Source organism: Marmota flaviventris, chromosome 6 (genome assembly GCF_047511675.1).
Source record: "Marmota flaviventris isolate mMarFla1 chromosome 6, mMarFla1.hap1, whole genome shotgun sequence".
Taxonomy (NCBI): Eukaryota; Metazoa; Chordata; class Mammalia; order Rodentia; family Sciuridae; genus Marmota; species Marmota flaviventris.
In genome coordinates this window covers 35,514,181-35,531,158 of record NC_092503.1, presented here as the reverse complement: position 1 = coordinate 35,531,158, position 16,978 = coordinate 35,514,181, and the positions used below count along the sequence as shown (strand labels likewise).

Here is a 16,978-nt window from a genome sequence, read left to right as displayed (position 1 = left end):
AAAGCATTTGCTGTTGACTTGAACCGTGAAACACCAGGTAACTGAAACCTGCCATCTCATCTTGAAGTCCTTGAATATTATGCCTGTTTCTGTCCATCTGCAGTGCCAATCTCCTTCCAGATTTAAGGACTTGGAGTAGCTGGGGTGTTATCTGGGCCTCATGCATTTCCTCTAATCTGTTCATACATAGTTATTTTTTTGCCATTCAACTAGATCTCTAGTTGAAGATCATCTCCTCAAATAGGTATTCCTAGAGCAATTGGTCTGCTCTGATTTCTAGAACTCTAGCACTCACATTTTTCAATTTTTATTATCTGTTTTGTGTCTATAAGATTCTGGTCTTTTTTTCTCATTTATTTCTCATGTATTTGCACTCCAACCCACCTTAAGCCGCTGGAATAAAATTCTAGGGGATAGAAACCTTGAGATTTATTCAGTATCCAGAAAGAATAATGCCTAACATGGAATAGGTTGCTCAATAAACACGTGAGAGGTGGATGGATGGATAAATAATAGCAGACCTTCAGAGAGAATGTGGACCTTAGCTGTAGTCTTCAAGCTGTTCTGGGTCCCCTGTCTTCTCTTTGCGTTTCTCATTTCCCTTAAATGTTTGGAGAGGAATCCTAATTTTTTTTCAATTCTGTACCTTATTCACTAAGTTAAGTAATACACCTTGAGCCTCTTAAAATGCAAAAGTAGTGAGCACACCAGCTACTATCCCCTACTGCAGACACTGAAATTCAAAAGGATAGTCACTCTATGAGCATGAAGGCCTTGACCACATGGACGTGATATTGAACACAGGTCAAATGACATCTAGTTCAAGTTTTTACCCTTTACCCAATGTACAAAACAGCCTCTACTTTTTTTCTACCACCATATAAAATAAGACCATCCACTTATAGTTATCATATCACATAGCTTTTTGACCCATGCTTATTATTTTGTTTATGATGACCCTAATTCCCTCTCCCAAACCTCCTTCTTCAAAGAAGGTGAAGAAGAAAGAGAAGAAGGAGGAGGAAGCAGAGGAGGAGGAAAAAAGTAAACAAACAACTAAAATTCAAACGTAGGAATCATCTCGGTATTAATGGAAATAAAGTGATTTCATTCCATTGCAAACCTACATTACTGAAAGTGAGAACAAACCAGAAGTATGTTTTAAAAATCATTAAACCAGAGAAGCACTATATGTGCTTCTAAATATTGTATCTGTGCTATTGTTACAAAACAATGCAATCTTAAGATAGTTAGATTTGTATCAAACCTTGTTCTTTAGGTATAAGAAATTTTTCATTCCCTATTAATCTACTGAATGATTACATGGGATAATTCATATCTTATTTTTAAATATAAAATAAGAATTGATTTACTGCTTCTAGGTAAGATCATTCTAGGTAAGATCATGAGAAGAAAAAAATTTTTAGAAGATCATTCAAAGAATATTAAGAATCTAATTCTCACCAGGGAATTCCCAGGGGTGAGTGAGGACAGGGGTTATTTGTAATAACATGTAGCAGCTAGTTTTTTGATGACAGTTTTAAGAATACCTTTTGCAAAACAAGGCAGCTAAAATTTACTACAAATTGTCTGTTACATTACATGAATACATATTTATATTCACAGTTCCCAAAGTTTATTGTCCTTGGTATTCTAACTTGTGTTACCACCTTTTGATTAATTACAATTGAAAGAATGATAAAACAGATACAGACTGTAAATACATCTGATGTGCTTTTCATACTCTCTTCCTATTGCACTCTCTCAACAGAAATTAGCCTAAATTAAAATAGATAATTGCACTTTTACTTTTCTATCATTTTCAAAGGAATGAAACTGAAGTCACCACAGCACAAAAGTTAAATTTTAAGTAAAAACATAATGTCACTCTCTGTTGTTTTTCTCTTGAAGAGCCAATATTTTTTTTCATAACCCACATGCAGACGAAAATGAAGAAAAATCAATCTTCAAAATGAGAATGGAAAAAGAGGTCACAAAGAAATCCAAGTTGTACAAAAAGTGAAAAGCTCTAAAAAGACGAATTCTAATTAACTATCAAAGTCAGCAGACAAATAACTGGAGAAGGAATTAACCTGAAATTGTTGCCTACATTTCTCATGTACAAATGGCACTGCATTGATAAATGGGCATAGTATTGGTCAGAAACACTGTTAAACTGATCAGAAGGAAAGGGTTCTCTTGTGTGTGTGTGTGTGTGTGTGTGTGTGTGTGTGTGTTTGATTACTTTTTTTTTATATTGCCAGATTAAGATTAGCATGATGAGGTATGCTAAATAGAGAAATATGGAAAATAAGAAATAAGAGTTAACTCAGATTGAGCAAACTGAACTGGATACAGGTGAGTGAGCAGACAATGAACCAGGAACTTCTTCCACTGCTCTCTAGAGCACCTATCTCCCCCCTTCCCTAAGATAAAACAAACTCCCGGGGCGAGGAGGAATGATACATTGAACAGTTGAACAAACAGTTTGACAATGTGTACCTCTCCTTAACGCTCATTATTTTTCATCAGTTACTAATGAGAAATTGACTTCATTTCAGGGAACTATTTCTCATAATGAATAATGAAAGGGCACTGTGAGAGTTTCTGATGCTTTAAATAAAAACAGGTAGGGCTGTACAGAGTAACAAGAGACTTCTGTCACATGCACACACAAACACACACACACACACACACACACACACACACACACCCCAATTATTATTTTGCTAGACAGAAGAACTCTTTTGCTCATTTGTTTCTATTAATTTCAAACAACCATAAATTTCATTGATGAATCAATACAGAGCTTCAGATCAAAGTAGAGCAGATGTTTGGGAATAAAAGCAAATCACTGACAGGAACCAGAGAGAAATCACACTCATAGGGTTATACAATCTATGAAAACAATGACTATAATAACATGGGAGTCTTTCCAAAACTATCTGCTGGAGTATTTTAAATGCAACAAAGAGACTTGTGAAGATTTAAATGCAGCAACAAAAGGTTACTTTGTAAATAGCCTATCAAAAAAAGGTAATATTTTGCCATTATAAAAATAAGCCACATTGACCATGTCCGGCAATTACTGTTGTCATAACTAAAATAAGCCTATCTAGTTGTGACTAAATTCTGAAGACATTGATATGGCTAATGTCCAAACATTTTAAAGCCAGCAAATTACTTCAGAGAAAAAAGAAATAACTCTTACCTACTACTAAATAATCAGCATCTTAGTCCATCTTAGTCCATAGAGGAAGAAACATCTACTTATCAATAATTAAGACAAATTAAGATGACATATATGAAAGTGTCCTACACATATAGTTATACAACAGATCCTATTTTCTTGCTTACTTTCTACATCCTTAAGCCATCAATCGGTTGTCTTACAGCATATTTATTTTTTGAAGTGTGTAAGTCTGTCTTTTATCTCTAAGTAGATTGGATAATATGGATTATTTCATACATACAAAAACATTCAAGATTTTAGTTCTGCCATGTCTCACATGTACTACCTACAAACAATATGTTGATAGTTCAAGAAAAATGTGATGTGGTAATATTAAGATGATTTGGGCTGCATAATAGAATACTCATCTAAATGATGTTTAAACAGTAGCTGTTACATTTACTACTACTACTACTATGAGGACAACGACGACTACTACTACTACTAATACTACTACTACTACTAATAATAATACTTTCCCATAGGTATGACCCAGATTTCCACAACAGTCTCTTCTGTCACCTTTAGTTGCTCTACCACATCCTTCTTCATAGTTACAAAATGGCTGCAGTAGCACCAGGCACCATGTTTTCTGGCAAGAACACCCCCAACCTTCTTTTTATTTTTTTTTTTGTTGTTTGTTTGTTTTTTGTTTTATCAAGAATGAAAATCTTTCCCTGAAGTCTCTGGCAGTCTTTTCTTCTGAGTCATTAACCAGAATCATGTCATATGGCTACTCCACTCACAAAGAAAATTAGGAAAAGCAATTCCCCAACATGAGAAATTCTGCCAACATGGAAGACAGGAGAATGACTATTGGATAGATAACAACAATATCTACAACACTGCTCACTATCCATGATGCTAATTCAGTCACTTTTAATACTTTTAAATGAAGAAGATATAGCTGTAAAATATATTTAGGAAGGTGGGCATGGTGATACAACCTAATAATCCCAGCTACATGAAAGTTTGACACATGAGTATTTCAAGTTCAAGGCCAACTTGGCCATTTAGCAAGATTCTGTCTCATTATCAAATTTAAAACAAGGGCTGGGAATATAGTTCATTGCTTGCCTAGTATGTACAGGGTCCTGGCACAGGAAGCCAAAAAAAAAAAAAAAGATATTTCAGAAAGAATAGTTTTACTTCTGAGGTGTGGATATGAATGAGTTCTAAGAACTATGACAGAGGAGTGACACTTCCTCTTCCTCATTCTTTGTGGGTTGGTTCATAAGCATGCTCTTCTAACATGGGTCCCTGTGCTTCAAGTCTTTCATTTAGAGCCTTTTTATTCAGTAAAACAGTCTTTTGGTTTAAGTCCCATTTTTTTTTTTTAGACCTAATGCCAGCATGATCTCTGGAGAGTAGCAATCTTTCTACTGCCAAAATATCAGTACAATACATGTTAATATAATCCTTTAAAAAGGAGACAAAGCCAGAAAATCTCATGCTTGTCCACTTACATTTTTTTTCCCCAAACTAATGGAAAATCTTAAGAAGAAAATGAACTGCAAAAGTTCAGTGTTTATTTCTCTGCGAATTACAGAGGAAAAAGGCACATTCCACAATATTGTCACTTTGCAATTTCTGGCCAAACCCCTGTAGTTTTCATCACGCATCATTTTTGTGATTAATGATGTGCACCCACTTAATGGAAAACAGCAGATTAGGTTTCCACTAATAGTTTTGCAAGTTATGGATGTCGTCTGTCTGCCTCATTTGGTAACAACCTCACTGTTCACTAAGAAAGTAATGGATTTAATCCCAAAGCAGAACTTAGTTTTATGCATAAAAGACAGGACAGATTTCCAGAGTGGAGAAAATCACCCTTTTAGAGGTGTACAGACCTTCAGTTATAATGTAACAGTGAGATGGTGCCTTGTAAGGACTTTTTTTTTTTTTTTGCTTTTTGCTTTCTACTTCTATTTAGCAACCAATTTAAAAAATTTCAGTACTAACCTGAGGCCTATAAAAATACATGCCATGGCATCATGCAACCATGGCCAATAAAACAAATGTCATACAATTTTATTAGTAGTATACTACACTGAAAAGACATCTATTGTTTGGAAGACACAGGTGAGAAATATTTCCTTATATATGCAAGCATTACTGCATAGTGTAAAATTAAATTATCATTTGCTTGTTACGTTTGACTTCTGAACATGTACAGTCAAGGGCATTCTTCTGCTTAAAGGTACCTGGAATGAAAACATAATCTGCCATTATATGTGGCCAGCATTCGTACCCATTCATGAATTGAACTGGACATGAAGAACCGAAATTATTGGCCGAACAAACAGATTTCCATAAATTATATTAAAAAACAAAGGTAAAATATGAAATGCCAAATAATGAAACTCAGTGGGTCAATTTATTTATTAAGTTGTTCAGATTGTCCACAATCTGAAGCTAATTCATCTAATTCATCCTGGTGAGTCTAATTAGATGTTCTATTTAAAAAAAAAAAAAAAATAGATGTTTTGGGGCTGGGGCCATAGCTCAGTGGTAGAGCACCTGTCTTGCATGTGTGAGGCCCTGGGTTCGATCCTTAGCACCACATAAAAATAAATAAATGGAGATATATTGTCCACCTACAACTAAAAAAAAAAAATATTAAAAAAAAAAAAAGATGTTTCATGAGTGTCTTATCTAAATCAATTTGTGGTCAATAATGTGTTTTGTTTTCTTTAGAACAAACTTATTTTATTTTTTAATTCTTTTCTTGCTGAAAAAATGTTCAAAATTTTTTTGTATAAAATATTTCTAGGATCTTAAATGATTACTTGAGCAGGTTTGACCAGAGAGAGAGAAATTTGGAATAATAAGTTTGTCCCTATGAAAGACAAGTCTAACTAGTACTTTGGTAGACATAGGGTAGTCCTTTTATCACACAAAAATACAGAATTTCAAAAATGCCCTTTGATAACTTGTACTTAAAGCAAGTGAGTTTCCCTTCAAATATGAAGAAGTAAAAAAATTCTACCAGGTTCTGCTTGTAAACCAGCACTTACCAAATACTTGACAGATATTTGATATTGAAAGCTGCTGACAATGTATGGGAGATTAATTTTTCACAGTATTTTCTAATAGCAAAAATTTATTCATAAGTATAGTATATGTTATGCTGGTTGTTTATAATAATTGATACCTGTACAGGTACAACTAGGTATCTAAATGACTGAATCAATAAAAACACCAACTAAGTAATTTATTGAGCACTAAGCACACAGCACATGTTTACTTTTACTGACTAAGTTTTGTAGGTTTAGCAAAAGAGGTAAAAGCAAAATAATCATTTAAGTAATTATCTATGGCTCAAATTTGAATCTTCAACAACAAGACATTTACCCATAAGTTCTATGTACTTAGTCATTTATTTCTTTAACATCTCCAACAATAATCTTACTGGCTGGTTTGAAACTCATGCCGATACTTTTTGCACTGCTTGTCTAAATAGCCACAGGCACATATAACGTAGGGAGCTTAATCATGCAAAATGAGGCTGACCAAAAAAGTATTCATCCAGTTTGAGGGACTAAAACTCAACCTTAAAACTAACAGCACAATAAACTGTGCCACAAGAGTCGATGATAGGGCTCTTTAAAGTTTTCAAATAAATAAAAATATATACATCATTTCTTAATTATGAAGGAAAATAAATTAATTGTTGAATTTATCAAAATATACTACCATATTGTCATTATTATTGTTTTTAAGGAACATTTAACAGTTTGATTCCTAAAAGAACTATTAGCAGATCAGGGCAAATACAGTGGTGAATACAGTTTACATGATCCAGAACCCACATTTGTAAAAATATTGTTAAATTAACTCATGACTTGAAGTTGTCCTTTGTTTTGTGGAGGCTGAATGTGTTGACAGTCTTATTCTGCTGAATCAGAGCTTCTTCCTGGTGTTATGTTGAGCTCCAATGACAGACTCTCATGAAATCAGTATACTGATAAAGCCATGTGGGGTGATCCAGTGATGACAGCCATCTACCCACTGAATTCAGAGATGGGCCCACTGATCCTTCAGCCAATGCTTTAGAAGCAGCTACACACATTCACACACAACCCCCACCCCCCCAACCCACATATTATATATGTAGCCCTTTGGAAGCTGTGGGCCCTAAAATGCAGATGGCTCTCCCACACTAAAGAGAAACATCCCTCTGTTCAGGAATAATGGAATCAACTATCCCTAATGAAAATCCATTGAAATCTCATCAAACACATAACTTGAAAATGAGAAGCTTAACTGGAACCATGCCTATAAGAGATTTTTAATAAAATTAAAACATCAACTCAAGAAAAAACAAGTAAGACAAAGCCTTGTATTTTTCTTCTTCAGGAACAAAAACAAGCCTAACATGAATAATTCATTTTTAAATAAGAAAAAAATAGAGCTATTTTTTACCTTATATACTGTTCACTCTTATAAAATATGCCATTACACAAATGAACTCTGATTAGACTCTATAATAAATTACAAATAGGGAAGTCTTAAAAGTTTAAATATTGAAGTCTAACACGCACAAGAAAAATGAGCCTTTACAAAAGACAACTGTCTGTTTTCATGCACTAAACCTCACAATAAAGTTCACTGAACCACTCTCCAAAAGAGTAGACAGACATTTTTTAAACCACATAAACTCAGTCACACGAACATAAAATAAGCATTGACACTATTCAGTGACTACTTCATCATACTCAGATTAAGTATTTCTGGGGAAAAAAAATCCAAAGATGTTGGGGGACAACTTATTGATATTGTTGTTTTGCTTAGTTTAATATTACATTTAACTGACAAAAATATAAATAAATAACCATAATGCCTCCCCCTCAAGACAAACCTGAATAAAATAATATTTCATATTTATTTTCCAAATGTTATTTTCAGGAAATCAGGAAACCAGTTCAATCTATTTCAGTCAAATCAAAAGGCTATTTCTTCCTGAAAAAGTAACAGAAATACATCTGTCAATAAGCAGCTCTTTGCCAAGCAAATGACCAGTTTTGGACTTGAACCTACTTTCTTCCTTGTGTGGAAATATTTTCTCAATTTCAATGTTTTGCACCAACTCATTCAAACTATTCATGAAGAAATAGGGTAGGAAGATGCAAAAGGGACAAACACCCTCTTACTATGCAGCCAGTATTTACATCTAAGTATTCCACATGCAATGACATCCAAAAGATCAAAGCATAAAACAGAAAAGCACAGACGATTACCTGATACTCATTCGGCCAAAAGGTGCTCACTGCTAGCTCAGCCCGAAGCCACTCTCTTCCAGTGAATCCAGTCACGTTCCAAATTGGATTAGCAAGAGGTCCTTTATTCACCCTCACTAATATGTTCAGAGTGCCAGGATTCAGCCCCTTCTGGCTGTACAACAGGTAGCTGAAGTCAATGCAGTGAGTGTCATTCTCCTTCATGGTGGGCAGCTGCAGCCTGGCTTTTTCTCCAGGGTCATGATCTGAAGAGTCCACTATCATATAGGAACCTGAAATGACATTACAGATAACAAAGTGAAACAGACCTATAAGCCAAGGGGAATATATAATAATGAAAGGATGCTAAACTTTACTGAATATTAAATTCAACTCCAAATGAGCAGGTCTCCAGAACAGAGTCATAGAAAGGCATTGATCAAGTAAGTAGACCATTGCATTGTTATTAAATAACATTGTTCAAAGTATGCAGCTGCATTAACTCATTTAGTTTCCATAGCAACATGTTAATATCCTTATTTTACAAATGAGGAATTTGAGACACTATGGAAGACACAGACTAGACCAGGTAGAGCCTGGTTCAAATCCAGATTTTACTAAAAAAATTATCTTGTCTAATTAAGCAGAAGTTATTTTAATATTTAATGAATATTGACCTAATTGACACAGAGGGTACACCTTTCTTTTGCCCTAGCCAGGAGTATTGCAGGGAGATAGGCTAAGAGTGATAGCAATGGAATCATTTCTCATTTCTAATTCAAAGATCATTGTTTACCCATATTATGTGACCTTTTGCAATGAAATAACCATTTGAATCTCAGTTCATGGAACAAGGATACTTTGTAGAGTTACTGTGAGCACTGATGTTAAATTTTTTTAGACAAGAATCGGGCTGGGCTGGAGTTGTGGCTCAGTGTAGAGTGTTTGCTTAGTATGTGTGAGGCACTAGTATCAGCATCACATATAAATAAATAAAGGTCCATTGATAACTAAAAAAAAAAAAGAAAAAAAAAGGCATATAGTAAAGAGACTCATCACCACTGCTATTGGCCTCAGTTCTGTAACATCCCTATGTTATTCTGGGGCTGCAAGACATCAAGTTTGAATCACTCATCTACTCCATTCAATTGAACGAAATTGAATTGAATTCCACTCAATTGGCTATCTAGCATGGGGAGGCATGAAGTGTAAAGAGTGCCACCTCAGAGAACACACAAAGATGTTCCACTGTAGGCAGAAGTCACGTGGTGACTGAGAACAAATATGGGATTTTGACACTAGGCTGCCACGTTAGCCCAAGAACCACTGCAGGAAAACAACCAGTTGTTCTCATGTCATGGTGGATTTTAACAAAGACACGCATCACAAAGCATAAATATACCTGTTTATCATACGTCAGGTAGAACACAATTTTTATTATAAAATGTTTCTCCCAGCATATGATTTTAAGCATAATTAGGTGTGGTGTTACAGAACCCATGTTTGCAAGGGTTACCATTGACCCTCTCCTTCTAACATGTACAATTAATCAATCCTCTGTATTACCCCATTGAAAATGTAGTAAGTTTTGCCCAAGGTACACTAAAAGACTGTCAGTCTACATAGCTGATTAACCCCTAATAATAGATTCAAATCATGGCAGAGAAGAATTCCCATTGAGTGGTACTCAATGGTTCAGAGCATTTTTGAAGATTTTATATAACTCTTTACTATAGTCCCAAGCATAAAATGCACATACTACAATAATAGTAACTGATATTATTATTATTTACTTCAATTTCCCAGGTCTCATCTTCTCTTGTAAGCTAGAATTTCTTTCTTTGTCTCCTTGATTTTCACAGTTGGTACATTAATAGAATGAATGGTCCATGTAAATTTTTGGAGAAGATTGTATATTTTTAAACAGGATATCCTGGATCTTAACCCAACTGGTTATATTCATATTCTAAAGTCAACAGCTAAACCAGGTGCAGTGGTGCATACCTATAATCCGAGCAGCTTGAGAGGGTGAGACAGGAGGATCACAAGTTCATGGGTAGCCTTAGCAATTTATAGAAACCCTAAGCAACTTAGTGAAACCCTATCACACACACACACACACAAAAAAAAAAAAAAAAAAAAAATTAAAATTAAAAGGCTGGGGATACAGCTCATCAGTATAGTGCACCTTCAACCCTTAGTACCACCCAAAAATTAATTAAACATTTAAAAATGTAAAGTCAGTAGCTGAGTTAATAAGATGTCATTGGGATAGACCATTGCACAGTAGACGAAGACCTGCTCTCAACTAAGATAATACCTGAGATCTTAGATAAATACTTTGGGGTATTGGGCCACAGCTCTTCACAAAACCATGTCTTTTTTCTCCACTGCTATAACAATTTGTTCAGTAACATATTATGACAGCAATACATTTATATTATTTTTACAAATTTGTGATTATGTCTCTGATTACCAGTCTTAAAGTAGTGATCTCTAAATGTTTTACTGGAGAAGGGAGACCATTAGAGTAGAATAAGGAGATAAAGGGAGGAAAAGGAAGGTCTGGGAAATGAAATTCCATAATTTATGTTATAGACATGTATGAAAATGTCAAAACGAATCCCCCCTACTATGTATAAAACAATACATGATTTATTGATAACCTAATACTTACTTTCTTCTATTATAAAATAAATTTTGGAGTAAAATATGCTTTGTGTCACGTTTTATTAATACATTATGATATTTACCATAAAAACAATTTAGCAATTTTAAGCCAATAGCACTTTTAAGCTACAATAATTTTATTATTAAAGAAATGGGGAAAACAAACTATATTAATTGGTATGCTGTACCAATTTAATCATTAAAAAGATACAAAATTAAAGCATACCCAAACTATTTCAGAATATCAAGGCCATTCATGACAGGTTAACTAAAAAAAAAAAAAACAGTGCCAATAACTCATTTCTATAGAACATGTCTGCTATAGGGTCTTATTTCAATGCTGACTGATATTGCTGTGGAATATAATGCATTTATTATTGCACAGTTTTGGAAAGGAAGAAGCACTAGCACCACAAAGCCATCTCGGCCCTTCTGTCTAGTGACTTGATACAGTGGTACTTGGCACAGCTGTCTCCATGGAGGTAGCTGCCTGTTTGACTGGAGATTCCTCTCTGTCATCAAAAGCATCAAGAACTCTGTTGTTATTACCAACTTCTTTTTTTTCTGCAGTCTCCCAGAATACTGACCCTCAAACCTTATGGTCTGGAAATCCTACAATATGCACTTCTCCATTTTTTTATGTTATCACTTAAGCTTATTTACTATTGTTCTGGTATCAGATAACTAATCTCTCAAATTTCTAATTAGAGTCCAGTAGTATTTAGTTGTGATTTGGCTATTCCAAAGGTTAATAATGAAACATCTGTGTTCGGTCCAGATAATTTACTTAACATAATGACTTTAATGTGGCCTTACCAACATTCCTGACAGTCTTCAGCAATGAGTTTTCAAATATATCATTCAGGATACTGGAGAAAAACATACATGCTTATTTTTTTTTTTAAGTCTAACTTTCTGAAAAGCATTTTGTCAATGAGAACCAAAATCCTTGCACAAGGCCCTGGGTTTAATCCCCAGCACCCAAAGAAAACCAAAAAGGAGGGGGCGGGGGAAGCCCTTAAAGAAATGCATTCTCTCTGATCTGGCAATGCCAAGTCTACAAATGTGCGCTAAATAAAGAATCATGCACAGTGCACAAAGATATGGCTAAAAAAGATGTTCATCTCAACATTACACTGTTTAAAATGGCAAAAAAAAGGGTGGGGGAGGGATCTGAAATGAATAATAGGTAGTTTGCAAAACTTTTGTTAATAAGTTTGATGAATAAATATGAATTCATTTAGAATGCTGTTATTAAAAACATTTCAGAGAAGATATTTACAATATAATTATGTAAGTTAAAAAATATTATAATCATTTATAAAATATATCTATCTTAAATATATTTTATAAATGTGTATGTATTCCCAGACCCCCACACACAAAAAAACATGCACATGTGATTGGAATAAAGAATAAGTAACAAAATGTTAATTGTGTATTATGAGGGGGACACTAATTATTTTTGTTATTTTTCCTTATTTACTTGTTCTGAATGATTTATGATGACTATACATTAGATTTGTACTTTTCTATTTTAAAAGAGATTAAAGGAATATTGTATTATATCAGAAAGATCAAATGAAACTTGAGAAATATTAAGTAAATAAACTGGAGTTTTGGCCTTTTAAAAATAAATTTTCTTTACATCCTACAGATTAACAGCATCATGGCATTAAAACACACATACAGAGAATACAAAAATCGGTTCTTATTTCAATGCATGGAAAGACAAAGACAGAAAGTACTTACACTCAATGGCAACTCTGACTGCAAAGGATGGCCAAAGAAACAAGTCTCACATTCCTAAACATCCTACTCTCATCTACAGATGCAGAAGTATTGCCCTCTGAATTTATTCTGTTAACAAATTTCTTATCTTTAAGCAAAGCTTCTAGGAATAACATCTACATGTGAAATATAATTAAGAGCTGAGAAAATAGTGAAAAATAAATAGGTTTGTATACTTCATTCTTAAAACTCCTTTCTACCTGTGTTTATACTTTTACTATGTTAAAATACTCATTTTAAGTACTGGAGGAATTGAACCCTTACCTCATGTGTACTAGACAAGCACTCTACTACTAAGCTATATCTTTTTTTATTTAGAGACACAGTCCAGCTAAATTCTCCCAGCTGGCCTTGACATTTTGACCTCCTGCTTCAGCCACCAGAGTACCTAGGATTTCAGGGGTATGCCACCATGCCTGGCTAACATAATATTTTCCTTAAGATATTTTTATTCACATCCATTGAAGATGCCTTATAAACTAGAGAGAAACTTCTACTTCTCTGCTTAGCATTCACTCTGCATAATCCTGTTCAAAGGTACTTTGGTTATTTACATTTCACATCTCTTCACAGACCACCTTCTCTAATCTCAACCCTCACTATTTTCTGCACATTCCAGGCCAGTTTTCTTTTTTGTAACTGACCTGCAGTTTCTGAATTTCTGATTATATATTTCTTAATTATATATCTCTTTTACACAAATTTTAAGTAACTTATATGGCGATCATTTATGAGAGCATCCTCCCTCAGAAAGACAGCCATGTTCTCTCAGCAACCACCTGATATACTCAGAGATCAATCAGAAGAGAGAAGACACACAGTAAATTTAACAGTGAACATTTAATATAAAGAGTTATTACCTAAAAGAGAACAAACATGTTTAAATTTAAGAGGTCTACTCTGCTTGGTTACACATGAGAAAATATGTGGGTCCTCAGTCAGTTGTTCCTTTGGACATATTCATTCCTTTCTGGACCACATAGTACCATCAAACGAAAGAATGTGTCAATCGAACATTTTTAAAGGTTAAAGGGTTAGAAATTTCCTTAACCCTCACAACCTTTCTTAACCCTTCCCTCCACCACTCTGCCCTTTGTCCCACTGAGTCAAATTTTTCCTGAGCTCTTTCCTTTGGCTCCTCTCTAACTCTGCCTTTTGTGCTCTTTCTGTAAATTTAGAATACTCTTCCCTAGAAACACACACACCAAACATTTAAGGAACTCACAGATCTAAGTTTAAGAATGCCTGCTGTAAGATTTCTCCAATATCTGTGAACCCAGCACTCTGCTATGGCTATCCAACCTGCACACCTTTTATGTTAGGTGGAACTGAAATGTTTTGAAAAGTAGTTGCTAAAATGAAAAGCAACTTGAGAGAGCGTAATCAGAGTGGTATTACCCCACAATGCAAGGCAGTCTTTGTCCTGTAGCCAATTTTGTAATCATCACTTGCCTTTTCAAAGGAACTGAGATTGCAATGAAAAAGGAAAGGTAAGGGGAAGGTAGCACAGCCTAGAGTCCCTGGGAAATGCCTGGAGACAAAATTTCATACAAAGATTACAACCCATTGTCTGGGTAGGTTTGAGCCCTATTAATAATGGGGGCCAAGGCTGAAGGTTAATAAACAGTAAGTGTACAAGGCTTCCACATTTTCCACATAAATCAATATTCTATTAGTAAAGTCAAAACATTCTACTCAGTAGTCATATCTGAAAGCACCAAAATTCTACTTTCACATACTAGAAGAACAACTAGGCCTTAATTTTCATTCAAAACTAATAACAATTATTAACCACTCAAGTGTTACCATAGTAATAATGGAAACTATGCCCGAATAAATAAATGGGAAGCAATGACCAATCAGACAAGAACTCAGGCTGACTAAAGTTCATAACTGAGTTCTCAGGTTCAAGGGTGACCAGGTCACAGGAGTGGCTCAACTAGCAACCAAGGAAGTGTCTTCATTCATTAAACTCTAAGAACCACTGCTGTTGCTGATCATAATATGTAAAATATCCACAGGTTGGGAAAAACATATGCTCCATTATTATTCAAATGGAAGCACATTTCTGTCTATAAAGAGGTTAAGAATTCAGGCTCTGATTGAGGAGAGACTTGAAGTAAGAGCCAGACTCCTCCACTTACCACCTACACTAGGAGACAACCTCTCTTCTCTATCATTTCACTGATGAAAATCTGGAGGCTCAGAAAAGATAAGTGTCTTGGATATAATAAAAGTACCATTTGAGTGGATTGTTGTAGGGATTAGAGAAGTAGGAACTATCAAAGTAAAAACATGTTTTGTTTTGTTACTTTTTCACTTACAAAGTATTACCTAAACCAAGAATCTTTTTGTTTGTTTGGATTAATAGTCCCATGTCAGAGGGCACAAAACAAGCAAAAGAAAGGAAAAGCAAAAGAGATGGAAAGCAAAAACGGTGAAGAGCCCAACCCAGAGGAGAAAATGAGATAAAATTGTCCTTACACTCTAAAGTGTGAGGTCTAGGAAGATACGAGGAAAGAGGGAAGACCTGAGTGGTGGACAAAGTGGGGCTATGTTCATCTTCTATCTCTTCTACAAGCTTCATCAATTACTCAAACAGAATAAAAGAAACTGAGGTCCCAGGAAACACAGAAGCAAAAGAGAATAGTATAGTAACATCACCTCCAATGTTGAGATCACTCCAATTGGCAACAAGATAATTATTCTCCTATTAAGTCAAGATTTTGATATAAATTTTAAAAGAAGACTGAGGTTCCTTTAAAATCTTATGTCTCTGTTAATTTAAGGCAGCTCTTTTGGAATCAGTATTTCCTAATACTTAAAGTATAATGGTGAATCATATCACTGTTCTCTGGGATAAATTATTCTACTTCCTGTGCCACCAAGCCAGTTAATACTTAAAAAAGAAAAAAAAAAAAAAATACATGGAAAAAATGGCCTCAGCATACCTTGTCAATTATGAAATGCCAGAAGGGCCAGTGGTGAGGAAATGAATAGCAAGCTAATACTTCTGTGGTTGTCAGCAAACAATTAATTCAACTTCCTCTCAGCAAGCACAATCACCCAAGGATATTCCTCCAACAAAATATTCCTTTTAAGCATAACCAGAAAAGCTGCATGATCAAGTGACCTCCATTCCAACTGTGCTTTTTTTGCCCAGGGAGCAAGTAGGGGTTGTATGTTAATGTTTTCATAAATGCTAACTTAAGGCTCAATGGGTGAACACAAACACTGAGAAATTGTAGACTTTCAGTTCCCACACTAACTTTTTAAGGCTTTCCTCTAGGGTGTACTGTAGAAACTAAAATAGAAAAGGGCTTCAGCCAAAACAAGTAGCAGTTGGATCTTGGACCAACAATCAAGCACAGGTGTCTCTGCACCCACTTTTCCCAAGGACATATCTCTTTTATGAAAGAGAAGGGAGAACTTTGAATAATTTTTTTTATAAAAAAATTGACTTCATATCTTTAGTCTACAGTTGAGATATGTTTTCAGGATTCATTAGTAATTATAAGCTAAATGGAAAATTGAGTCAAAGAAATAGGATCAAATTTACCTCTCTTGAGAAGATCTACAAGTAAGGCTATGACTCTGACTTTTTCTCCTTCTAAACAGCAATATTATCACGTGTCTCTAAGAACTGGTTGGGTAACTTTAAAAAGAAGAATTGCTTTGAACCCAATCCTACAAGCAGTGACTGAACTTGATAATCACCACAAATTGATAGTGGGTAGTCTACTTAATGGTAACATATGTTCACCAGAAACAAATAACACAATCCTGATGGCTACAGCAATTAACAGCATACCTGAGCTCAGTAAGAATTAGACATATGACACCTGGAATCCCCACAAACCTGGAATATATCAACCTTTTAATGCTCATTTACCACCAACCACCAGGAAGAACTCCTAGGTTCCAGTTCATAATGATACAACATGCATTTTTGCCTTAAATCACCACTCCTGTTTTTGCTTGAAAGTTTTGTATTATCATTTTCTCTCCTGGGAGTTTTCATCTTTCTCTATGTGTACTTATGTTCAATTATACACTTTTTAAAGTA

The 16,978-nt window shown here is 34.7% G+C and overlaps 1 protein-coding gene across 6 annotated transcripts in view; it reads right to left on the bottom strand.

Moving 5' to 3' along the window:
- The window catches only part of Ptprk (protein tyrosine phosphatase receptor type K), a 542,901-nt gene that overhangs the window by 346,836 nt on the left and 179,087 nt on the right, over positions 1 to 16,978 (bottom strand). For 5 of the 6 annotated variants that reach the window (XM_071613038.1, XM_027947359.3, XM_071613039.1 and 2 more), the window contains exon 3: positions 8,473 to 8,744. In XM_071613038.1, the coding sequence (XP_071469139.1) occupies positions 8,473 to 8,744 (272 nt within the window). Of the gene's footprint in view, positions 1 to 8,472; positions 8,745 to 15,863; positions 15,932 to 16,978 lie in introns of those variants that run through there. The other variant, XM_071613040.1, reaches the window with a different exon arrangement.